The 26,680-nt window shown below is 40.8% G+C and overlaps 1 protein-coding gene across 2 annotated transcripts in view; it reads left to right on the forward strand.

Moving 5' to 3' along the window:
- snx29 (sorting nexin 29) overlaps positions 1-26,680 on the forward strand; it is a gene marked incomplete in the record, with an annotated part of 135,836 nt that overhangs the window by 74,358 nt on the left and 34,798 nt on the right. The window contains 4 exon segments of one of the 2 annotated variants that reach the window (XM_014338655.2): positions 16,815-16,931; positions 18,255-18,281; positions 18,641-18,696; positions 18,970-19,051. In XM_014338655.2, the coding sequence (XP_014194141.1) occupies positions 16,815-16,931; positions 18,255-18,281; positions 18,641-18,696; positions 18,970-19,051 (282 nt within the window). 2 annotated transcript variants of the gene reach the window in all.

Here is a 26,680-nt window from a genome sequence, read left to right on the forward strand (position 1 = left end):
TGCTTAAACAATGGAAACAACACAAACTTTGTCCAAAAACCTCTCATGTTCAGCTGTTTTCCACTTTTTCTTTGGTCGTTTTAGCCTTTTTGGCCAGGGTGAAGGGAGTATCTGCCATCAAACAAGAAGACAGCAGCATGTAGCTATGATGATGTTTGCTAGTTCACCTTACGTGCATTAATGTAATAACGTGGTTAGCCTACTCAATGTAAATTACACACGGACAACATTAAGCTACTCACGCAGAGAAGAACGGCTGCTGCTGCCATCGTCCGTCATCATTTCTGCTACACTGGCAGGGCTAGGGGCCAGGACTCTCCCGGTCGGGTTCTTGGGGGATGTTGCTAACTCCGGGTCCAATAACAGGCACCACACCCGCAGTAGATGTGCTCGATGTGAGGTCTCGCAGCAAGCTATCAAATACGGTGCATTTCTCGACTTTTAACAAAATGCTATAAGAGTCCCAGATATAAACCTAGTGGGAGTATCCCCCCACAGAGGGACAAAAGGACCGCCTGATGATCCTGAAGAAGCTTCTCGGATGAGAGGTGAAACGTCTTCAAGTAACTTAAAGAAGTCCAGACGCTTTTCTTTGCAAGCTCCTTTGACTACGATGACCTGGATGACTGAGAACCTTCACAGACAGATTGGCTAGAATCCAAAGTGTATGACATCTCAGGGAAAAAAAGCACCGAAATGTGCGCTGCTTTTCGGTCTGGTTACTACCGTTTATGTCAGAATACCGGTACCCATCCCTAGTGGCGACTAATTGATTGTCAGGCACAGCATCAATCACACAGGAACAGTTGAAGCAAACACACACATAAAAAATCCAAACTCTGTGTGCATTGCACGTGACACGGTATCAGCTTACTTTTAGTGCTAACCATGCTAGCATGCTATAGCTGAGAAGAAATCCTCTAATAAATTCAAGGTGGAGTTTGCAGTCTACAGTGTTTGTTCTGGGAGAACAAATACACAGATGAATAGAGTGACTGGCCGCAGGAAATCTCAAAAGGTGCCTGGGCCTTAGATTTAGTAACTTAGATTTAGTGTCTTTGCATTTTGAAGCCGAATGTGATGAGTGAGGTGTGGATCTGATTGTAAAAGCACACACTTCAGCAATTCCTGGATAATCCACTTTTCTGCCTCCTAGCATGGCCAGAAATTACAAAACGCACTTAATGTTATATTCAATAAACTTCAAAATGGAGACTGAGCCCATAAACTCATCAGGAAGTTGTTTGCTGTATTCACAGACAAATGGAGATGAGGGTCGTTTTCCCAATAAACTCAAACGATACAAAAAGCAACAACTGGGCTCATGGCTGGTGAGCAATAAAAATAATTGAATTGACTTTTATTAAAATAATCTGTTTTAATAAAAAAATAGAGTAAAGGCACTTCCATATTGACCATACTTTTCAGTCCTGACAGCTCAGTCCATCTTTTAGCAGTCTGTGATAAATGCACCGCTCACACGAGCTGAAACTGCAGCGCAGCTTCTCCTGATATAAGAATTTGACATTTTGTGATTTACACGAGCAGCTGTCAACACTCCTGATTCCACTGTCTCCGCTCGGTGACTGAGACAAAATCTGAGCAGCCAAGTTATTGATTTTTGAAAATGTCACATCAAGCCTTGTTTGATACATAAAGGCCTCACTGAGACAAATAAATACTGGATGGGGGCTCAACCTTCATTAACCTGTGAAACACGCCCGTGTTTCTGACCTATTTGAGTTTTAATTTAATGATGCAAATGCCTTGTATTGACTTTAACTTTGCACTCAGAACTCGATGCTCGTTTCCTTTTCATGTTGCCTTTGAAGCTGTGCACAAGGCAAACCTCTACAAATGAAAGTAATTTAGTGGTTGCTCAACAGGGTAGCTTTTTCCTGACATGCAGGTAATGATGGCCTGTGAGTTTGGTTTTGGGCTTGGGGTCTTTTACCAGAACCAAGCTTGTGATGTCTTGTAAAGGCATGAAGGGCAATGAAGCCTCATATGGCCATTCCACTGAAGCTACTGATTGCACCATTCAAGGCAGCAAATATGATTGGCTGGTTGCTGATGACTCCAAAGAAGAAGCATTTCTTACTGCTGCTACAAAAATCCATTTGTTATAGTTTCAGTGAGCTCACTTTAGTTCAGTTTATCATTACAATAAAACCACTTTTTATAAATGTTTTTAAAGCTGCATTAGCTGGTGTTCTGATAATGCAGATGCAGATTAGACAGAAGAACATAATCACCTTAGAGCCTTATTATGGCAGTTTCAATGGATCATTAAGTAATTTACACAGATATGGAGCCATACTGGCATTCATTTGGACTTTTGTTTCTGAATTTTAGTTTCTACCAACTCTGCTTGTAAAGCCTAAGCAGGTAGTATACAGTGGGTTTATCAGACTTCCTCTGAAAGCGCCTACCTTCTGGGGCTACAAATGAACATACTGACAGTTGGTGGACCATTAAATCAAACAATGAGCTACAGGAGTCTAAAAGGCTGTGAAGAGAAATACACAGACAGCAGCCTGATATACTCTGTTGTTACTGATTCTATTAGTATGATCAAAAAGATCCACGATGATGCCCACAGGAAACAAAAATCTTACCAGATGTAAACTTTGCAGATCTCTCCTTAAGGTAGTTTCCTTGAACACCTCTGAACTTCCTCCCAGCGTGGCTGCTAGTTTGAGATTGATCCCTGCAAGACGCATTCTTAGATTTAGAATATGCACCTTGCAATTTTACCACAGCCCTGCCAAAGAGAGCAAACATCAGTTTCTGTATCTCAGTGACCAGCTTTTGCTTTGAGGATCATCACCAGCGATGAGAGCTGAGTTTCCAGCTTTTATAGACTGAACAGGATTTATCTGTGAAATAGGCAAAAGTTTCTGCAGTAATTTGAAGGTGTTGCGTTCAGGCCCAGACCACCGTCAGGAATGTTAATGCACTGTGTTGGACACTCAACGCAGAGTCCTGCTGTAACATCCTGAGGTGCCTGAGGGGCAACATCTGTCAGGAAATGACCTCAACTGTGGTGTGTGCCATTATATGTCAGCACACACATTGAATAGGGAGTTGTAGTTGTTTTTTTTAACCACCCAAACACAAATATACACGATATACACAGTTTGTGGGACAGCTGGTCTGTTGGTCATTCTTACTTGTGCTGTTGCTGGTCCATGAGCCAGGTGTTAAACTAGAGACAGTTGTGTAGGGACAGAAGATGATCACGGTTTGTGTTATCAATAATGGGATGCCACTCTATGTTCTTGGTTGCCATGGTTAAATGGTAAGTTTCCATGTACTAATTTTTCACATTTTATATGGTCTTGCATGATGAATATGAATATAAACAAGAAAAGTGTCTTAAATAATTATGTAATGTAGGTCAAAAATCTGGAAATTCTTTGGTATGGTTGCGTTTGCCTGTCTGCTCTTTGACTAACAGCTAGCTGTGCGTGTGCTTTTCCCATCTCAGTTTTAAAATCATCTCTTTAAATCATCTGTTTAAAATGTTTTTGGTTTTACTCATTCAACCTATAACCAAACGGTCTCAGTGAGTAAGAAGCCTTTGTTTTTGGTGCCACAATCTGTTTTCTCTCATTCTTCACTTATTTCCTTTCATTCTTTGCCGTGTCAATCAGAGGGTGATGCTGGCGTGTTCGTGTGTGCTTGCATTCGCCAACTTGCGTGAATTCCTATCATAAATCTTCATGAATGTCTGATCAAAGCTGGTTTAAAAAAAGCTATCAGTGTGCAAGCACGTCACCGTATCCCAGTGGATCTGTTTCTGAGTGAAATAAACAAAAAGGACATGAAAGACAGACAGATGCAGAGAGATGAAAACGAGGGGGGAGCAAGTGCAACAACTCCAGGGAATAAAGACATAACCATTTTAATTTGCATCTTTATGGCATTGTACTTCTCTTTGTCTGTGAATAATAAAAAAACAACAACAACAAAAATGCTTTGCATAATGCAGTAAAGATTTCCACTGAGGTTTCTGAGAAACACCCAAACTGCATGACACCGATCTGTGAGTGTTGGGCGATAAGGAAAAGGTGGGCAGGCGATGATGTAACACATCGTCTTATCAGCGCACGCAGGCTGTTGGTGGCAGGCTGAAGGTGTACAGTACAGAAACACCTCTATGAACTTATCAGGCTTCCAGTCATGCACACTCACCAGGATGTGACTGTTCATTTTTAATTATATTTTTTATCAATTGTGAAGCTGATCCGACAGAGCACTTTGCAAAAGTCTCGAGCCAGCTTTCATGTCCTTGTATTTTGCTTCCAAAGAAGCAGAGTTTCATGTAATCTCTTTAAATGGCCTTGAGCAAACAGTGCAATCATACCTTTAGATGAATAAACAAATAATACCAGAGGTAACAGTTTGACAGGCATAAAATAGTATTTTTGCAGCAATGAGGTGATTCCCAAAGAACCAGTAGCTGAAAAATTAGAATAAAATGGTTTGGGACTCCAACTTCAGCCAGGGGTGTTGGCCAATCTGTCAAAATTGCAAAACTGCAGAGAAAATTGCCACTTTTTAAAATTTTTTTGGTCCTTTGCAATACTATCTCCCAATGCAGTCCAAGCATACCTGGGTAGAAAAACATGCTATCAGTCATGGATTGGCTTCCTCCAGAGCCCAACCTTAACATTACTGGAACAGTGTGGGAATTATTTTGACAGGGAAGAAGCCTGGAAAACTATTCTTGCAGCCGATCCTTACTGAAATGACCAGAAAGATGCCTAAGAGTTCAGGCTGTGTTGAAAAATACATGTGGTCGTACCACATACTGACTCAAGTTTGTTAGAATTCCAAAAACCTCTCTGAATCTTTGCCTTTCATACTAGGTTTTAATATTTTTGCACATTTCAATAAATCACTGCAACCATTTCCCATTTTCTTAAAGCAAACTATAAAGAAATGAAGAGAGACTTGGGGCTTTTGCGCAGTACTTTAGCTCACTTAAAGTTAACTTAACTCAGCCATTCAGGATGTTTTTATTGAACATTTTGCACAAAATGTCCTCCTATTAAAAAAATAAATAAAGGAAAAGATTTTTAAAGAAAAACTCTTCCTTAGTTATGATTTTAAAAAGGGAGAGTTTAAAGGCTACTGTACTTCTCTTTAGGCAATTCAGATTTATACCTGGAAACCTCTAAGCCAGTAGGAGATGTTCAAATACTCCTTTGAGTAAAATCAGTTCTTTGTGTTTCTGAAAACCAATTTGGATCTTTTTAAGAACCTCTTAATGTCGCCTACGAATAGGCTGAAGTCTCATTTAAAAAAGTGGAACCGGTGGGCAACAACAGACTGCTGCGTCTCTTTTTATCATATGAAGATGCTCTTTTTATAACGTTCCCACCTGTCACCTGACAACCCAGCCCAGTGATGATCCTTTTCATGAGAACAGCCACATCTAACTCTGCAATATGTACATAGTGTCCTGAAGTTTCATTCATAAGGCAAAAGCATTATTACTGCATCCATACGTTTAATGTTTCAAGAACAACTTTTGGTAATTTCTTAAACTGATGAGAATCTTGCGGGATTAAGGTCAAGGTCACTGTGACTTCATAAAACACCTTGTTAGCCATAACCATTGAATTTGTACGCTAATGATAAGAAGTCTTTACCCAGATTAAATTTTAAAAAATGCACACAAGGGAATTTTTCAAATGTCAGTTTAATTAAATCCAACAAGTGCTGCTGAAGCAGATCAGATATGTAGAGATTTCTTTTTTCATTTCATTTAAATATCCCATATTTAGGCATATAATTGCACGTTATAGACAGAGATTTAACTACTTATGTTTTTAGAGGCTTTTAAAAAAAAACAACATAAAATTATTTGTTTTGTTAACAAAATGTATTTGATAAAAATCCAAAACAGGCATTTTAATTTTGGTAACCATTAATCAAACTGGAAAGTGAGATTAATAATTATGTAGTAATTAGTCTTTGGAAACATTTAATATTTCTTTTGAGTTTGAAAGTAGTTTGAAAATTGCTAATTTTTAATTTAAACAGCCAATTTTTGTCCTCATTTTGAGAGCTTGGTACATCATACAGTAGTGCTGTAATCTAACTAGGCTAATCCTCTGTCATCATTAGCCAGATTGTTCAGTAGTGATCTGTCACGTCTTACACTACAGATATTTTTCATCTTGTTTCAGTACGCAGTGTGTTGAGTATTTTCTATCTGCTGTACTGCATTGATAAGTAGAATGAGATTGCTGTTGCAGGGTAGAAAAGACATATAGGTCGAAACTTCCAGTGGGATCAGGGATTCTCCCTTTGATCCACAAGCTCATTAATTAACCATAAACAACATCAAGAACAAGTGCAACAATTACAAGCTACTGACTCAGAAGAGCGATATTAATAACCAGAAAAATATGAACCAGCATGCTTCTATAATTCTCCTTGTCTTTGCTGTGTAATGCAAGTGAATGTGACCCTTGAGTAGCCCAGATATTGCATAATGCATATTATTCTTTCTCAAATAATGCAGGTGAATCTGCTTTGAAGTGTTCAGACACGCTCTGAGCACAAAAGCCTTTCAGAGCATTAAATTCTCTCTTTTATAGGAATTATGGATTTCTTTGTTCAGATTGGACTGGTAAGCTCTCTCATGTCTTCGATTGCATAACCTTAATGCACTAATGATTTCAGTTACTATTTGTGGGCATTTTTATTCATCTTCAGATGAATCATTCAAGACCTGTAACGCAGTCGAACACCAGACCAGCATTAAAACACAGCGTACCTGATGCGGGGCTTCAATATGCCAAAGTATATTAATGCTACGCAGCTCGTCTCTGTTACTATCGAACTCAGCTGATGAATCCTGGAGTCCTGAGCGTTGCTACTGTACTGAAGCTCTGCAGCACCAGAGTAAGATTTGAAAAGCTGGTTGAGCCAGACTCTAAAATGATTAACAGAATTTATTTAGCCAGTCTTATTATCTTTTCACCAAGGACAGGTTCCTCCAAGTTTCCATCATTTTGCCTGCTGATCTTCACACGATGCTGTTTATATTAAAGACACTGGCAGATTTATCACTGAACTTCTTTGCAGTTTTTTAAAACAACTGGATTATTTCAGTGGTTCACAACATTTATTTTGTTGCCTGAAAGTTACAAATATCACCTGACACGTGAGAGGTGTGTTCTTAAACAGTGAAATAGGCTAAAACATCTCTAAAATCAGCACATTAAGCCATGATTTAATCATACTGATGAGGATGAGGATGTAAAAGTCTCAAAAACTCACAAAGCTTGTATCAAATATGAAACGCTTGGCTTTAACCTGGATTATCTTTATATTGAAATTTGACAAATATGCAAAAAAAAAAACCTATTAAATGGAGAAAATACTTTTTCACCACACCGTACATAATATATGTCTCATTCTGCTGGTTTTACACCACACAGCAAACACAGATCAGCCCTTCAGATTCATGGAAGAACAGAAGTCCACAAATAAGAGAAAACATTTATTATGTGTTGCAATAATCTATAACTACCAGCTGAGTGTTCTTTTAATCCACAATCTTCATCCCGACAAATTCCTGTCAGTGTATATTAAAATGTTAAGTTTTGATGGTGAAAGTGACAACTTTTCCAATGTAAACCTAATCTTAATCCACCCAAATACTTCTGGCATGTGTAGGCCACGAGAACATTTACCAAGACAGGGCTTTCATTTCCTGAATGCTCATCCGCATGTGATGAAAACACCCCTAAAATTAAAGCTGACAGACTGTATTTTAACATTGTCATCACTGTAGCGTCTCAAAGTAATAATACTGCATAATCAAAAAATGTGTGATCCAAGTGCACAGGCAGCTCGCCGTGTGATGCCGCAGTGACAAAAACCCACGTCTGTACCACAGGACAGATTTAGCTTCTTTTTCCCCCCCATAAACTTCTATTTCTAGCTTTTCTATCGGCCCATCTTCCGCTCTCATGAGCTCACACTTCTTAACGCATCTCTCCATCTCTATTTGTATGTTGTTGTTTTTTTCCACCTCAGTTCAGAGTGGACAGCACAGCTTGTGATGTCTATATTTGTCCTCTCTCACACTCTTTCTTGCCCCCCCTCCCTCATTTCTCAGCTGTGTCTCTTCCTCTTAAGGAGCAGCTGTGCTGAAGTGACTCAGAGATGCACATAGAGACCCAAGCTGCATCTATTAGATGTACAAAGAAGCCCAGTACCGGCCCTGTTATGGTTAAGGTCTCACCCAGGTTTAACATTTAAATGAACCTTTGATGCCTTTTATTAGGTTTCCTATCTGCATGAACAGTTTATGTAATCTCACAGTCAAAGTCCTATTTTTAAAATGATTCAGACGCACTGGGAAGGAGACAAATGAACAAAAACAATGTCTGTTACTGATTCATAATATCTTTAACCACGTATGATTTTTGCATTGTTTGTTTGCTTGTATTGATGCAGTGTAGTTGCTAAATAACAGGGACACCGGTGCCACTTTGACTCATGCTCATCCCCTTTCTTTGTGTCTCCAGCTGCTCACTACCTTCCAATCTCCCGGAAAAGCAAAATAGTATGAACATTATCGTTTATGAAAGTGCTTTCTGTTATTTAAGAGGAAACACTCGGGCTTGGCTTCGAGCTGAGCACATACTAATGTGCGAACTTCAAAAAGTGGATAAGTGTAACATGAAAAAAGGGTGTTGTGTTCATAGACAACAGGTTCAGTTTGTGCTGCTGCACCTGCTTCTCTGTCTTCTGTGATCAGAGTATTCATGTCAAGTTGTCACTCCAATTAACAGGCCTCCACTTCACCAGAAACCCACTTAAAATCAAGTATTAAAAAGAAAGGAGAAGTCTGGGTGTACTCCATCACAGCACACCCTGCTGGCGTCCATAGACAGTCCTCTGATGATGGTTTCTAGGTCAGTATCAGACAGCAACTCCTAAAACAATTTTACTTATTGAATCCATAAATGGTATGCAAATAAAACCTCAACATCACCCACTGGTGAAGGCTAGAGTTTGACTTTTTGCCCATTGACATCCCTGTAATCACTATAATGTTAATCCGGTGACGATTTTGCCGACGTTAAACAAAATGTACTTGCTGTAAAAACTGAACAGCTGGTACCTCATAGCTTAATAGAGGGCTTGATATGACTCAAACTGAGGGACAACGCACACTCAAGTTGTTAGTCAGTATGTAGCCACACATTACCCTACACCCACTATGCCTGTTTTACTCAGTGTTACGCATAAATATTGCCACCGTACCACAGCCTGTGACCTCCAAACCCTGATATCAGCTTTCCCTTTTGTTTCCTCTTGTCCTGATGAGCTTTTCCTCCTCTCCATCTAATTTTAGAGTATGTGTAATTAAGGTTATGAGGTTTTGGGTCAGCTGTACCACTGCTCCCCCCGTCTGTTTTCTTCTTTTGGGGGTTTCAGCTCACGATGGCATTTCTTTGCCTTTTTTATTCAGGCCAGCTCAGCTTGGCGCAGATCAGATCATAAACGGGAGGAGAGGAGAGGGAGAGGCGCACGGAGAGATTCTGAAGAGATGGGAGTGGAGAGAAGCAGAGAAGGATAAGGCGTTATCCTCCTCCATGAGATTTTTGTCCTTGTGCGAGCGGGCCTTTGAGCACTCGAGCGGGGAGTCTTTACTGTATGGGGTCGACATCACTTGGGTGGCAGTTTTGCTGAAGTGAGGCAGTGCATCTTACTAAACCAGCCCTGCATGCCTGATAGAGAGACTTCTGCTCTTCTGCAGGCCAGTTTTCAGTCACAGTCAGTCATTCCCGTATTTTGGATATATCTGCATCGGATGAGGCATTTGAAGCTAAGATGAGATTGTTTTCGTTTTTTGAAGCTGTTGGCTATTTTTATGACATCCTTACATAAAACATGACTGATTCATTTATTCAAATATTTGATGTGATTAGTTGGGTTGGTGAAGGCTCACGCAGTGCGATTAAAAATAAATGTTGCCTTGTGTTTGCGTTTAAGCCGTACACTTCAACTTCGCAGAGTCGCAGAGTTGGAATAAATGAAAGCAATTTGTCTTTCTTACATACACAATAACCAACAAAGGTATTTGTTTTAATCATGGAGCTTTAGTATATTTGTCATTATTAATGGTAGGGGAAGAGAATCAGTTGAATCAGATTTTTCTTTGTTTTATTTAAAGGTTCCAGCTGTTAATCCCACTTAAGTGCTGCTAACGGTACAAATTATATCCGTTTTGTAGAAAATTAAAATAATAGACTCGTTCAGCCCAGAAAAATCACAGCGTGAGTTGCAGTTTAATTTCCACTTATTTTTACAAATGCGTAAAAGTATGGTACTGTATACTGTTATACTGCAAGATTATGAGTAGAGAAGGCATATTGTCCTTCAGAGTTTTTGCTAGATCATTTTTAATCTGATTAGCACAGCTTCCAGGAAATGCAACGAGCCATGAATGTGTTTATTCCTACATTAGTAAATCTAATTGCTTGCAAATGAAATTCTGCAAAATGAGCAATTAAACTTCGGCTTCGTGGCTAATTAAAAGCACCTTGTAAAGTAATGTTTCACGTTCACAGCTTGTCATTAAAATGCTTTGTGTGTGTCCTCGGCTCCCAAGGTATTGCCATAACCAACAGTGCAATAGCTTGAAACTGTCAGCAAGTATATGTCTGATATTGTTATCATGCACGATATTCAAAATTGTGGCCTATTCATCAAACCTAAGCACCTTCAAGTCATCCTAGTTCGGAGCAAGGGAGTGCAGTTATCACATGTCCTACCTCCTCAGGCAGGCCATTGCAGCTCATTCTGGTCACTTTTGGTTCTCAGTTTTGATTATAGGATATCCTCTGGATATCCCTACCTGAGCCATGACTTTAAGTTGTACAAAGCTCTACAACAGCTGCCTGTCAGGCTTCCATTTTTCAGACTTTTTGAGTTGTCAGGGCTTTTCCTTGTGTTTTATGGTTCCACACTGAAGGTTTTAGAGTTTGAAGCTGCTTGATGGAAATTGTCAGCTAGTCCATCAGCCTTGAGGCTAAGAAGGTACTAGGTGGAGAAAGTACCTTCTCCACCTTTAATAAAGGTGGAGAAAGAGGACATACATGTCATACACACAGATCCCTGTCACCTTCCTAACTCTGGAGGTGCCACCCACAATAGCTTTGACGCAAGAGACCTCTGATGCTGTCCTGGGGTATTTTGGGTTGGATTCTATGGATTCCCACTCACACTGGGTAACACTGGAAACGCTGGAGGGCTCTTTGTCATGTCATGTTGTTGTACTGTGGTGAGGCGCATTGTCCTGTCCTCTTGTGTCTGCAGCAGTGTTTAGTTGGTTGTCTAACATCCACATGAATCCATGTCTGAGGTTTGCCAGAAGGACATTGTTTTAACCTGATTTTTTTTAAGCCCGGGTCAGCCAAGGAAGAGTAGGGGCGACATATGCAACAGTGGTTTTATTGCTGTTCTTTGTGTATTGTCTAGCAGTACACTCTCTGCAAGGGTTAAATTGCATCATATCCCTAGTTTGCTTATTACTGTTTGGCATGTTACCACACCGTATGTATATACTTTCCTTTTAAACCATTTACGGCATCAAATTGAACTCTAAAGCTAACTTCTGGAATCTCCATAATGAAGTACAGATTTTTTTGTCTTTTTTCTGATGAAATTTCAAAAGCCACTAATTAGCTGCTACCCAGTAGATATTTATTGGCTGATGCAACACTGAAGTGAGGCTTTGGGTGGCCTTGTCTAGAGAAAGGTCAGCTAAAGAATGTGATAATGCCCACTGAGTAATGCCCATTGCATGTGAGGTCCAGATATAAGTGAATGAACGCTGAAACTTAGTTGTGCATTTTAATGAAGCGTTAATAACACAGAGGAGATGACCTTGCCTGGTGAAACAAATTGGCAATGCTAGCACGTAGCTACTGCTTAATGCAGACCCGTGTTTGGCGTGTAAAATTGCAATTCACATTTTCACATGCACACTTGGATACTCTATACTACATACACTACTGTACACACGCACACATCTACAGCCAGAGAAAAACTTATTAGCACACTCTCACTGAGAATTAATTGGGTTTCCTCACGCTTAAAATTAATTCCCTCCTTTATAATGTCCTATTTAAGAGTCATGGCAGCTAAATAAATAGAGGTGATGAATGGCTTGCATGGCAGTCAAAGGTGTTAAGCATACATGTGTGGGGTCCCTTACTCTTCCCTGTCTGACCTGGGCTTACCAAATCAAATTGAAGTTCAAAGTGTGCGTTTGTGTTTCTCATTCGTACAAATCATGTCGCATCTTCATCTCGTCTCATCACAAATGTCTGGGTTCGAGAGAGAGATGGAAACTTTAAGGGTTGGGGGATAAATTTTTGAGCCACTGTCATTTATGTTTTATGTTTAAAGAGTAGCATCAGCTGTTTTTATTGCTTTGCAGCACTGTCTGATCCAGTGATTTATACTGCCTCGGGTATTTAGAGACATTTTTATATTGACTGAGAGCACTGGTATACCTGCTTAAACAAAAAGCGTCAAGGCAGAGTATCAACCGAGCTCAAACAGAATTCTGAAGAAAAATAAGTCTGTGTCATGTGTGGCTGTGTGCAGGCAGGACTGGAATGGTGGACCCAAAGTGCAGACTCTTGGATACGAAAAAGGTGCACTTGAAAACGGCTTTAATGGTGAACCAGACCAAAAACTAAACTGAAAAAATACAAAAAACTAACCAGGCTGGCAAACAGAACACACAGTACAGAATGAGGGTAGATCGCGACACGGACAGAGGAAAACACGGGGCTTAAAAACAGAGGGAGCAATCAGTGAATGAGAGACAGACGGGAAACACAGCTGGGGCAAATCAGGGCTAACGAGGCAAGGGAAGCAAAACCTGATACATTAACCCGAGATACGGACTTCAAAGTAAAACAGGAAACATAACACAGAGATGCAGACTTGAGAAGGGGATACAGCAACTAAGGAATACAGACAGAAGCCAAAAGACTAAAACTCTAACATAAACCACACAGAGAACCTAAACTCAGAACAACCCTACAAACCATTAGATATAATTAATCCAATCAACGGACCAAAAACACAAAACCACTGGGTCGACGACCCAGCCCCCCTAACAGTCTGTTTTTCACAGGTAAATAAAAAAGATATATATAATATACTTTTACGACTATGTAGATAACAGTCGTTGTGACTGTAGAGTTGCATACAGTACTTATTTGTTGCATCACCCTGGATGAAATCTGCAGTACTGATAATATCTCTGAAATTATACATACATTTGTAATGCCAGACCAAAATTATTCAACGTGGAATACCTGAAAACAAAAACAAACCCTGGCACAAAGCTTGAGAAAATCAGAGTTTCACCAGTTTAGTCCTTTTTTCTGGCACGAGTGGCCATGTTTGGATGAGAAGTGAGAATACAAATTTATGAGCTAACGCTAGCAAGCTACATCTATAGACTACACTGGCACACACACCACATAATGCTAATGAGTGCTAAGTAATAGCAAAACTGAAACACAAACTTTGGCGACGTCAACACGATAACTTATCAAAATAAACCATGGAGTGGCTTCATTTTTTCCTGGACGTGTGCATTTGTTGTTCATGTTTCCCTTTTTACATTTGAAGTCTACAAATGTGCTGAGATTGTGCATATAACACAAAATGAATCGTGTCTACTTTGTGTAGTTGTCTTTCTCAATCTAATAGTAGTCTAATAGTTTGCCTGAAAATAACAAAGCTGTGACAGAAGTGAACAGCAGTATCACCTAAAAGAGCATTTTAACATCTCCACCTACGTTGGCAAAATGATGTTTTCCTGCTCACGGTTTATACCAAATACACGGCAGGCATCATGACTCAGAGTGTGATTTGTGCTCCGCGGCCTTACTGAGATGAATACAGCAATTGACAATTAAGACAAAACCTGTAAAGTCTTTTGCAATCAAGGAAAAACCCATTATCACTATTGAATACTTAAGACTAGCTTATTCTGCGTGATCTTCTTCTTTTTCATTTATTTATTTGTATTTCATTCTTTTGTCCAGTTGAATGCAGTCAGATTTCAAGGAGATTTGTTATTTGTTCTTGTGGCAGAACTCGTCTCTGCTCCACTGCAGCTTTGCTGTCTTTGCTGTTGGCTTGTGGTTGTCATGGCAACTGAAAAGTAAATTTGATACAATTTTGAAACGTTCAATAAATGTTGACAAATTACCTATAGAACGCGTCAGTTGTTCCCTGACAGACAGCACTGTTGTCTCTGGAAGTGGTAGTCACTGGTAAAACAAGCTTTTTTTCACTGATTGTAAGCCAGCTGTCTCCTAATTGGTTCTCTCTTACAAATGCAAGGTTTAAACAGCAAGTAGGTTGGGCTTGTGAGCTCATGCTCAGTTTCTCAGACCAAATTGGTGATATCCACTCTCATGACCTTATAGAGCATGAAAGATGTGCCGTAACAGTACATCTACTGTATTGTATTGAGGAAGAGAAATCATAATACTGCCCCATTTAATTTCAATCATTGTTACAAACCGATAAAGTGACAAACTCAAGTTTAAATGGCAGACGCTTGTAAAAGTGGGCTGCAACCTCAGTAGGGCTGGGTATCGTCACTGATTTCTAGAATTGATTCGATTCCGATTCACAAGGTCCTGAATCGATTCGATCCACGATTCGATTTGAATCTGGGAAATTTTGCCTCAGACAGTCAGAAATATTATAACTCAGATCAGTACATTTACATATTTTTGTATCTATAAAAAGGAAGCTGACACTTTCCAGACTTTATCAAAGGTGTGAGCATCACAGCAGATGCCTTTGTGTCAAAGTAGCTGAAGATAAAACACAGAACAACATGAAGGTGATTTTCCTGGCCTGGGATTTTATAAAAATATTCTGCAGTGCATCAAAAACGAAAGAAAACCATTAATCAACTTATGAACATTACCTCTGAAGTTACAGCGGTTTTATTACAGACACAGCGTTTTGCATTTTGTTTAATTTTAAAAAGTTTAAATTTGTTCAAAAGCCTATTGAACGGCAGAAATTAGGTTTTCTTTTCGGAGGTAAGTAAAAGGAAAAAAAACATCGTCCGACAGCGCTGTAAACAACGGTAGACTTGTGCGTAACAAGCAAGATCATGCAGAAAACAGATTTTGGGGATAGACGGGAAACTGTTCTTGAAGTACAGAGAGAGAGAGAGAGCTGTGCATGAAGTGTGATTTTATTGTGGTGGCAGCAAAACAGCAAAAGTCAGAGGGAACTCATGACGATGTTTATGTGAAGCGTAGTTTGGATCTTCTTTTGCTGCTGGTTCGGTCAATATTGTTTGGAGAGAGATAAAACTAACAGCTTTAGAATCAGCGCAAAAAGGGCGTAAACACAAAGCGCGGAGCCGCCGAAACATCAGAATCAGCGAGCTGTTGGCTTTCAGCCCCAAGCGTGTCCGTGCCGTCGGGTGAGAAAGGCGACATCTCACTGATTCTGATCCGCGGGTCCACGCTGTGTGTTTACGTCTTTGTGCAGAAGCCGTGTTCCTGCTCTCATTTACTGTTTTAAATGTTGGGTGGTTGTCAAAATTTTGTGACGTTTCACCTGAGATTCTGAAATTTTGGGCAAAATAAACTTGTATAAAAAAAGCGATTCAGGATTTTAATGAAGCGATATCACGTTCTCCAAGCCAGAATCGATTTTAATCGATGAATCGATTATTAAAACCCACCCCTAAACCTCAGTCGATTTCACCTAGTTGAAGAAAAACTTAAATGAGAAACAGAGTTGTTGTCCTCACAGCCAGCAAAGACCGCAGCCAACCAGCATCAGAACTACTGTGTAAATGTTTTTCAGTGCCACACATACTCTATAAATAAAGCTGCAATATTTCATTTTTCTTGGTTAAAAACATTTTCTGGCTACTTTCACTGTCACCTTTGTTTGAAATGAGCCTTTCCTGTTGCTCTTTTCACTGTTTTCCTTTGGTAATATTGCAGTTTTCATATACCTTGCCTGGTACGAGAACACAAATAGACTTTGACATAAAACTATTTTGTAAAATATTCAGGGAACCACAGATTTAATATCGTCGTCAACACTCTTGTCTTTATTACTCGAGAAATCTCCCCTCTTCTTTATGGCAGTGTGTGGCTTCTAAATGCGATGGGATAAAGTTAATGTATGAAGGTCAGCACTGGAGCAACACTGATGCTCAGCTCACCTGTCAGCCGGCAACGGCGCTCTTTCCAAGTGGCTGTGACAGCAGGTGTCCTCCATACAGCACAGTGTGTGTCACAGCTGTCAGTCTCCTGACAGAGACCTGTCCACAGCGTCCAGCCTGGTTAGGCAGACAGGCTGGGGAACACACACACAGACACACTGGATAGCTTGGCTGTATTTGCATGAACACACGCACGCACACACACGGAATAACATTGTGTCAAGGTTAGTTAGAGCTCATGACATTTGAATAGCAGGGAGGAAGGAGAACACATAGGATGGGAACTAATTTCACCTCCTCTCCCTCCATCATTCCTATCTCTGTTGGAAATTGTCCTGCTGTCCTTATCCATTATGTCTTAACTGGAGTGTGTTTGCCTTTTGTGTGATTTTCATATAAACTGACAATTTATTTTTTGTTTTCTGACTCCTACAATGATGTTTAAATGATTTTACACTGTACATAATTGTGTCCTGCAGAAGAGTGGTCCACGGTTTGATTAATTCAAGTTTTCTTCCTGTGTGTGTGTGTGTTTTAGGTGGCTGAGATGCATGGTGAATTGATAGAGTTTAATGAGCGCCTGTACCGTTCGCTCATGGCCAAAGACCACCTCATAATCCAGATGAGACAGGAGCTCATTGACCTGAGAGGACCGGTGAGTGGCACACAGCAACAGACGCATCCTGTCTCGTCTGATTTCTCTGCGGGTTTTCTCCTTTTCTCTTCTTTGACTCGCCCACTGATTCTGTTTGATTTTCATTTCCACTTGGTCCTGTTTGTTTGTCCATCCCTCGGTACATTTTCCCCAACAGTCGGTGGCGTCAATAATAGTTATCTTCTTTCTCATTTTCTGTTGGTGAGATTTGATTTTCTCCGGGAGACTTTCTCCTGATCTTGATGGCTATCGATGTTAATACTAAGTATCCATTGTTCTTGTTAGACAGTACACAGACAGAGCTACTTTTTCTCACTACTTTCTACACTAACAAGAAGAACGCACAGATTACCAACGTCTGGTCATGCTCTGGAGAGCCTAAAGCTGTCTAGACGTGCACACACACAGCCTGCCCACAGTTTGAGTTGGTATAGCTTCAGTGAAGGGAGCCCCAGGTAGCAGATAGGAGCTCTTATCCCTGAGCTTCAGCCCTGCTGTACTGGACTCCTGTGGGCGTGTGTGTGTTTTGTGCATGTCCATCTCTGTTTCCTAAGTGCTCCGTGCTTGCTACAACTCAGAGCTGCTGCAGACAGCCAAACCAGGGTCGCTGCCTCACTGATCCCTTTCTTGGTCTTGCTCATCTATTACCTTCTCTCTGTGCGTGAGTGTGTGTGTGTGTGTGTGTGTGTGTGTGTGTGTGTGTGTGTGTGTGTGTGTTTGATGAAAGCCTGGAGGCTGGCGGCCCAATTGCACTGGCTGTGGTGACAGTGTTTTTGCTCAGGTTTAGATAGGCTCTCTGGGAAATCTGAATAGCTGACATGCCAGCTCTGGGAGAGACAGGTTGGGGGAAGACACACCAGCTATCATATTCCCAACACTTCAGGCAACATTACATTAACTTGCATTGATTCCCTGGAGACTTACCCTAACCTTAGATATAAGCACTACTCACCCAACCATAACCTTATGAAAACCAAGCTGTCGCACCGTGAAATTTGATGATTTTTGTTACGGGCTCTTGCTTTATCCCGGCAACATGATTTTTTAAGCAGATTTCACACACCCCCCCCCCCACACACACACACACACACACACACACACACAACATGAGTAACACAAGTACACTCACTCTCTTTCTCAATTCGATTGACTTCATTTCTCGAGGCTTTTATTGGCATGAAAGTGTCAAGAGACAAAATTGCCAAAGCATCAAAATGTAATTTGTCTGAGTGTTTGGACATTGCACAATAGCAGTAAATTGAATAGTATTAGAAGTTTAAGATTGATTACATAGTAATTACACACTGTATGTATGAATTGCAGGAACTTCCTGCGTGTATGGATGCATGGGTATGCTGTGTATATCTAGGTTATTCGTTTCGCATGTTGTTATATATTGTTGGGCAGGGGCAGTTGCTGTCTCCTTTCTTTCCCACGGCCATGTACACACATACTCTTTCTCATCCACAAGGCCAACATGTAGCACGTTTAATGTGGTTACTTCACCAACCTGGAGGCATGCATGCTTGATGAATACATACACAGGGAACACACTGGTGTAGGGATCACTGGTAGATGGATTCGGTGTTTTTTTGTGCGTATCTGATAACATATTTGTGCAGGAGTTTGTCTTGTATTTGAAATGAAAGTCCTCCTTTTGTTTGTTCCCTGCTCTTTAGCGTTCTTCCTCTCATTCATTTTTTTTCCAGGTTCCAGGTGATTTAAGCCAGACGTCAGATGACCCTAGCCTGTCAGATTTTGAGACGTAAGAACATTTCTCTCTATCCCCCGTCCAACGCATCTTTCTCTCGCCCCTTTCTATCCTCTCATAGTTTGATGTCTCTCACCCCTTTTTCTCCCTTTGCACTGTTTCCTCTGAGTTTACAACTAAATTAGATTTTCAGGTGTTTTACCAGAGTGAACTGCAAATAATGGTAGCTGTCCAAACACAGTGCTGACATACTGTTGCCGCTGCTCGGGATAATGATGATGATAATGAAGACGGCGGTGAGAACTGTTTGTTGTTTGTGTCACTCAGGGCTCATCGCGCTCTCATCAACGTATGGATCCCCTCTGTGTTCCTGCAAGGCAGAGCTGCCAACGCCTACCACGTCTATCAGGTACACACAGCCACATTAATATCTCTGTCTGAGCCACGCGTTGTGTTTACCAGGCAAAACGAGTCATTTCATCAAAATATACCGATTTAAACATTGACTTTGATGTCTGATGTACAGACTGCTGTAGTTATAAGACAAAAATAACGTTTTAATTGGAATAGAAACGGTGGAAGGAAGTAATGGACAGAACAAGAAGTTAAAAGTTCATGGAGGCACAGAGCGAAGGAACAAAATGAGAAAGCTCTGAAATAATTACACATTCGCTCACGTGAGCATTAATAGCTCATCATCTGTTTTTATTCAGATTGTTTTGTTTGAAAGTTTTTTAATACCGAAAAATCTGTTTTCATTGGTTTATGCCCGCCATACAAGAGTACCAGAAAAAAATACACTGAAATTAATAAAAACTGAACAGAAACGAGTAAATCCACCGCGGAAACAAAAAGTAAAAAGGAAATAAAAATAAAAACTAGTCAGAAAATACAAAACTGTAACAACTCTAACAGTCCATAACAGAAACGAATGCTTCAGCTGGGATTTGTTGACCACATAAATCAATACTGTGCCTCATCAGAAAGAGGGGGAGATGACTAAGGTAGAAGCTGGCATACATCAGGAAAAAAATCGCATAGTTCACATTTTTGTTGAAACTAATTATCCGATGAATCTGGGATCATTTCTAATGTTGGTACATGGTGGGCGTCTGTACCGGATATCAATCTAACATGGTCCTGGCTTCATCATCATCACATCTGAACTCCATCTTCAGGAACATAAAGTTACTGAGCTTCTGCAATCATACATACGAGTATAAATCCTGTGACAAATTCAACCTGTGAGTTGCTCTTTAAGCTTAGAAAAGGTTTGTCTAGAAACGCCAAGAAATAAAAGGCTAGCTGTCGCTTTTTTTGGGGGGCAGTCTGTGCTCCAAGATGGCTGTGTGTCCCTCGTCATCGATTGGTGCCCTGCCAGAACTGTTGCAGACCTAAATAAGTCCCAGAATGCTCACTGCGCTTCCCACTCGAGCCTGCCATTTCTGAGTCTGCAATCAAGTTTGGTCAGAACTTTAAGCGTTTACACCGATAATAATAAAGCAGCTCCACTTAACTAAAATAGTGTTTCCAGAGCTCTGTGCCAGGTACTTATCTAAGTAAGGTGTGTTGGGAACTGGACTCGAGAGCAGCTTAACAAACCGAACTGCTGCTGCTTCTTGTATCTGTCAAGTTATCGAGCAAAGTAGACAACGGCACCTCATTCCCTCTGTGGCTGTTTTACTGTGTCTGTCACATTAACAAGGTGTTACACCTCAGCTCTCTCGCCGTGGCTGTCCCCTGCTTCCCCCATGTGAGACAGAAACACACACATACTCAGACATTAAGTCCCATGGTTGAGCTTCATCAGACAGACAAACTCACACACACACACACACCTGCCTGCTCAGGTGTTTACACAAACCTGCACTATTGGAGATGAGACAAAAACTGATGCGCACACACACACACAAGTGCTGCTACAGTGGACACCTTCTTCACGCTGCACAAATACACCTGTCAGACAGAAAAGTGCATGTGTGTACACACTGGTATTATCTGCTCTGTAGCCAGGAGGTACAGCTGTAATGTTAGTCAGTGAAAACCATATGGGACAGGAAGAGACAGGTGACACATCCTTAGCTGTAACGGATAGGCAGGAGTGACTGGCTACCATCTCAGCTTGGCTCAACTTATACATAATAGATGTAAATTCCCAATTCAGGACTCAAACTTTTAGCTGTGTGACATCTTTTTGAGCCAGACTGTCTCCGTCCTCTCAGCAGGACTGATGCGCGACAAAGGCAAATGAGACGCATTGTTTTAATTTCTCTCCTACCCGCTTGCAGCTTCACGCCGCACGGGGCAGTGCCTTTATTCTGCATTATGCATGCACAGTAATAAATGTACCACCAAACACATGATGGCAATAACTTAGAATTATCATTTGCTGCTAGTAAAATGTTCAGTGGAAAGTGGCCCACATTTAAACTGCTGTGCAGTGTTGGGTGAAGTGAGTCGTTCAATGCAGTTGGTAACTTTTATATTCGGGTGACTGCTTTGTAATTGTGCTCCCATAAAGGCAGGTTGTTGTTTTTTTTGCCAGAAATAATTACAGGCTGTTAAGCACTACACCCAGTTTGAGCCTCTCGTTTCTGAATATATTGTTCAACAAACAATAAAAAAAGTCGTAGTCTTTACGAGAGTCTAAAGATATATTTTTTTGCCTGTGGGAATCCCACGCTTTCAACTGAATGCGATGTAATGGTTGGTTAAAAGTAGGTGAACCGCACACAGGCATGTACAGCGCTGCAGGCAATTATTAGCATCCACCTGCAGTTGCGGATTTATGGATGGACTCCAGTATTGAAGCTGAGCATTTTCCATGTGTTGTGCTAATTTAGCCTAATTTCTCCACCTGAAAAATGGTCTCTGAGAGACTACTGTCCAGCCCTGGAGCTGGTATAAAGCACAACCCATCTGGTGTATTGGATACTTCCATTCACAGAGCTATATTCGACTAATGGCTCCCTGTGGAAACGGCTTTTGTTCTTAGACAGGTTAATGGATGGCCAAGGTTACTGGAGTCATTGTTGTTAAGGTGAGGCTGTTGTGGTGATTGAACACTGAGCCAACAGTCTTAAAGACCTGAGGGTATCATGAGGAAATGGCAGGGGTCTCTTTAAATTACCCTCAAGCGAGTGCAAAGATTTTTTTTGGGGTCTTTTTTTTCTTCATTGTTGCACTCGCGCACACACTCATATGCTTGCAAAATTGAACCAATGATGCGAGCAATGAGCCATAGCCAAAGCTGGCTTTTGTAAGGCTTGGAGAGTGAATGGGATTTCAGAAGCCTGAGCCCGAGTTAGGTCACGCCAACCTTGTGGTGAAAATAAGCTCGCTAGGAGCTCTATACTGCTGCTAAACCCATCCAGAGAGGTGGAAGGGCTGATCTAACCATCGCATCTCATAGCGCGTCTGCCTCCTTGCTTCATTCTCACTGTCCTCCTTTTCAGCCTGCATATCTGTCTCACTCCCCCTGCCAGATTGCATACCATTATGACAGGGGTAAGCCTACTTGTACTCCATTTTCGTTTTTGCATGTCCTCAGAGCCCCTTTTTCCCCCTCCAAGATTTCTAAAATGACTTCCATCTGAAGTGTGGTACGGCCATTGGACAGACAGACAGAGATGAAGAGAGAGACTGATGGATTTGCTCCATTATAAGTTGGGTTCTGCTCTTTGTGCGCCTCTGGGCCTTTATTCTTCCATCATTCCGTCCCTTTACTTTCCCCTTCTGAACTCATAATGAGAGAATTATACCGGCCGTGGCAAATCACTGACTCGCTCCCACACAATCCCAACAATAGAGGCTATTAAAAGAGAATGAGAGAACGCATGGTTTGCACACCGTCAGCGAGCACAAGCGGTGATTTCTGTGTGCGCGTGAACGTCTGTGCTTTTCATTACCTGTGTATCCTGGACCAGCATTGTGTTGTGAAAAGAGCATCAGTCAGAGGCTGATGAGGAACTCTCCTCCAAAGAAGTGTCTGTGCTGGCTGCTTGTGTGTTATGGGATCCTTGTGCTTGCAACAAGGCTGTCAGCGAAAAGTAGAAGAAACAAACACTCTGGGAAAGACATCTTAGAACTAAATGTAAGGTATTTGCCTCTGGAGATGGCGGTGTCAGTGGTTTGGTAAATTGGTCCGCCACTTTTTGTCTGCGGCTTTCTTTGGACTGTTTTTTCTTTTCTTTTTTGTAATGGAGAGACTGCTGTTACATTTAACAATGCCAGATACATCAGAGTAGACGGATTAAAACGTGTGGACCCAGGCAACCAAATACCTGCAAAACTAATGGCGCACCTTTGTCATTGCTGAAAGCACTAACTTTGTGGATTCTTCACTGGTTGCCTAGTTACGGGTCTTGACCAAGAAATGTTCAGGGACATAACACCCTATTGATCTTTCAATTCAAAAAAAGTTACTGTGCCTTTTGGAGAGTTTACTTAGGCCAGATAAAATAAGTGTTGTTGTTTTCAATCCAGTTCTACAAATTAATCTAATAGGATGTAATAAAGATGTGTCATGATGGGTCAGGGTATGAGAGCAGGGGCTATAGAGAAATAACAAATTCATCACATGCATTGCATTGGGACATTCTGACAATCATATTTGTTCTCTTGCAGTCTGCTGTGCAATCTGTGAGGTATCAGATGATGCAACGTGCTGCACACCACGACTGTGCCATACTATGCCTCTTTTTGCAATAAAGTTTTTAACACATCATTTTCATGGCAAAGTGTGACAAGAGTGAAGCTGGGAAGCTTTTAGCCTTAGGTTAGGCGCCATAGCTCATTTTTTGCTCACATACAATAAAAGATAAAAGCCTTGTGCCATTTAGCTCAAAAGTATTTTATGTTATTTCTTGTCAGACACTCTAAAGTAGTCCTGCTGAGAAGCTTGCTGCTGTCTGATGGGAGCTTTCAGTTTGTTGATTATGAGGCGTCATACCTGTGGTGTAGATGAAAGATATGCTCTTTGTATCACAGCAGCATTTAGCTATGATAAAGTTTTATCTGCTAACAAAGCAGAAACGGGTATTATCATCATGAGCTGACTTTTTTCAGTAAAGCAATAACTTCAGTAAATTTGCATGGGCTGTGACATATAATTACGAAAGCTAGTCTGGGACCTTTCCAACCAAAATGCTGAAAATGGGAAGTTACACCTCAGTTTACATCAAAAGAAGGAGAAAAGTTGCATAAAAGGAGCTTTTTAAACACCACTTTTGTAACTCCAAAGGCAAGAAGATTCTTAAGTTGTTTTTTTCTTGGGGTTTTAGCTGGAAATAGTCCAACAAATGCACCGTTCACTTCAAAGTTTTTGAATATAGCCCCTCATCATCTTCCTTTCCAAATCTCTTTTTAAAAATTGCTCTTTCTGCTTTCCTTTCCTTTGCTTTTTTTAATCTATCTGTTGTTCTTTTTCTTTTCATCAGTCTTGCTGTTTTACTTTTCCTCCAATTACTATTTTTCTCCTTTACTGGTTTAATCCTCTTTCACCTATTAATTTTCTATTCATTGATTCTAGTGCTGCTGACAAAGTCCAGGACAAAATGCTTGGGATCTTTCCACCTCCACAGCAATTTGATACTAATGCATCATAATTTTAAACTCATACAACTTCCCAGATGAGACAAAGATAACATGAACAGGGGGGACGGCAAACTGACAAAACTGCAAAGTAGATGCACAGATGCCTACATCTGTGCGTCCATCCATAAACTCAAGCACAATCCAGGCATCAAGAACAAATGTAACATCCTGTAGTTTGAAGTGAGTCCAATGGAAAATGCTGGAGTTGAGAGCTGGTGTCTCCAGTCCGCGTTAGCCGTTTCGCATATAGATTCAATAGATATACAGTATCTGCACATACAAGAGGAGCACGTCTCTTTGATCAGCCAAATGCTGCACCTATAATTGCAGTGCTGAAAACTCAGTTATGCTAATCTGACTGGAAACATCTACTCTTCTCTTCTTTCGTCTGTCCCTCACACTGTTGCTCTTTTTCCACAAAACGGCATTAAATTATGAATGAAATATATTTTTTGCAAGCGCGGGGCTGTGCGGTGTGTGTGTGTGTGTTGTGTGTGTGTGTGTGTGTGTGTTTTGTGTGTGTGTGGTGTGTTGGTGTGTGTGTGTGTGTGTGTGTGTGTGTGTGTGTGTGGTGTGTGTGTGTGCGTGTGTGTGTGCGCGCGTGTATGCACTCTAAGCCATCAGAGGTAATTTTATTCAGCAGAAGGTTCTGCCTGCTTCAGAGGTCTTGTGTATTTCTTGAGCTCAAGATAATAAGAAGAGGGTGTGATGGAGATGAGGTGTAGACTGTACACACCATAAGAAATGAGAAATAGTGTTGCTCTTTTTTTCTTTTCTTTTTTTCCTATTAGTTGGGTAACAGGGAGGCTCGGGTTGGGTCCACTGGTCATTGCTGCTCCACTCTCCTGGGTTGAAAAGCTGTTTTGCAGTTAAATTTACAGGCTTCTTTTCCTGAGAAGTTTTTAAACAGACCATAGCTAGTTAAAACTGCTTGAGCTACAAAGCTTGCTTTGCCATTTATGGCAACTGGAACTAATAAAACAGATCTCAAATGTCAGCAGATAAACAGCAACGATAATGCAGACACAACAATGCTAGACACTCAAAACATCGGTAAGTAAATATAACCTTACCTGCTTTGTAGTGCACTCAAAGCTAAGTTAAAGTGATGATACCGTTTCCATTCTGCCATCTGCTCCAGCCCTGTGTCTTCCCCCTGCTCTCTCTCAGCTTTCAAGTCCACTTTAAACTGTAACAAAGGCCAGAAAATGCTTAAAAATGATCCCAGAAAATACTGTTGATGGTGATAAATTACAGATTACGGTTGTTAGTTAACTGACCACATCGACTGTTAATCTGATTACAAGGGATGCATCTCTAAAAGTAATATGTAATTATCATTAAGTCCATTAATTTTACTGCAGTTCATTAAAGTTCATTAATTATATTTGTTATTATCTACTTTGCGTATGCTCATCTTCAAGCCTGTTCAAGCAGAGTCTCAATTACAGAAATAGCAGTTACATAAACCTTGTTTAACTTGCTTCTCTCAAAGACCTTAATGTATATAAACTATATAAATCAGCGCATCTGTGAATCTTTGATACGTCCTTGAAACTCTTTCAGATGTGTGCACAGCTGCCTTCAATGGACTGCTATCCCCCAGAGACATGCAAACTGGGAACTGTGTTAACACCTTTAATTTCTGTGTTATCCACTGGATATAGCTAGGAAGACTCATGGCTACTGAGCCGGCATGCCCTACATCCAGACCTGCTCCACGTGAGCAGCTCTGATTAGCCAGAGGCTTAATCTGCATTGCTGGACTGCTTTCCCTGTGCAGATGAGATAGTACATCCATATGTATTAATGTGATCTTTGAGCATGTGCAGATAGCTGTGCATGTTTGTTGGTGTTGCATTTAAAGACACATGAATATCGCTGATCATGAGCTTGCAGGATTTTTTGTGTGTGTGTGTGTATTGTCACACACACACACGTATTGGACTCTGTATGGATGTGCACGTGAGTGATTATGGTTATGATAATGGCTGGTTGGTGAAAGAGCGAGATAACGGTTATGTTGATGATGGTAATGATGAATGTTTTACAAAGATGATGATGATAATTACAATCGTTGTCTTCGTCTTACATCCATCAGTCATAGATTAAACACCCTCGGGAAGACGCAGAGGCTGCTTTTGCTGCTGTACACTGCAGCACAGGCACCTCATCAATTTCAGCATCAGTGTAATTTACATTACATTTCCATTTTAGGCACTTAAGTTAGTGCTCTTATCCAGAGCATTTCACAGTGGGGAGGTTGAGCTTCAGTGTCTCATTCAATAGTACTTAAATAAAATGCATTTCTGTGGAAGGACACGGGCATTGGCAGGAGTAGGGATGAGGCTGTGACCTTCTGACTTGAGGGGGAGAACAGAAAATGCAACACCTGCATAATGCATTGGAAAAGAGTAAAACTGGAATTACCAGTTCGCCTCAA

This window comes from Haplochromis burtoni, unplaced genomic scaffold, assembly GCF_018398535.1.
Source record: "Haplochromis burtoni strain Fernald_Lab_line unplaced genomic scaffold, NCSU_Asbu1 Contig_242, whole genome shotgun sequence".
NCBI classification, from domain to species: domain Eukaryota; kingdom Metazoa; phylum Chordata; class Actinopteri; order Cichliformes; family Cichlidae; genus Haplochromis; species Haplochromis burtoni.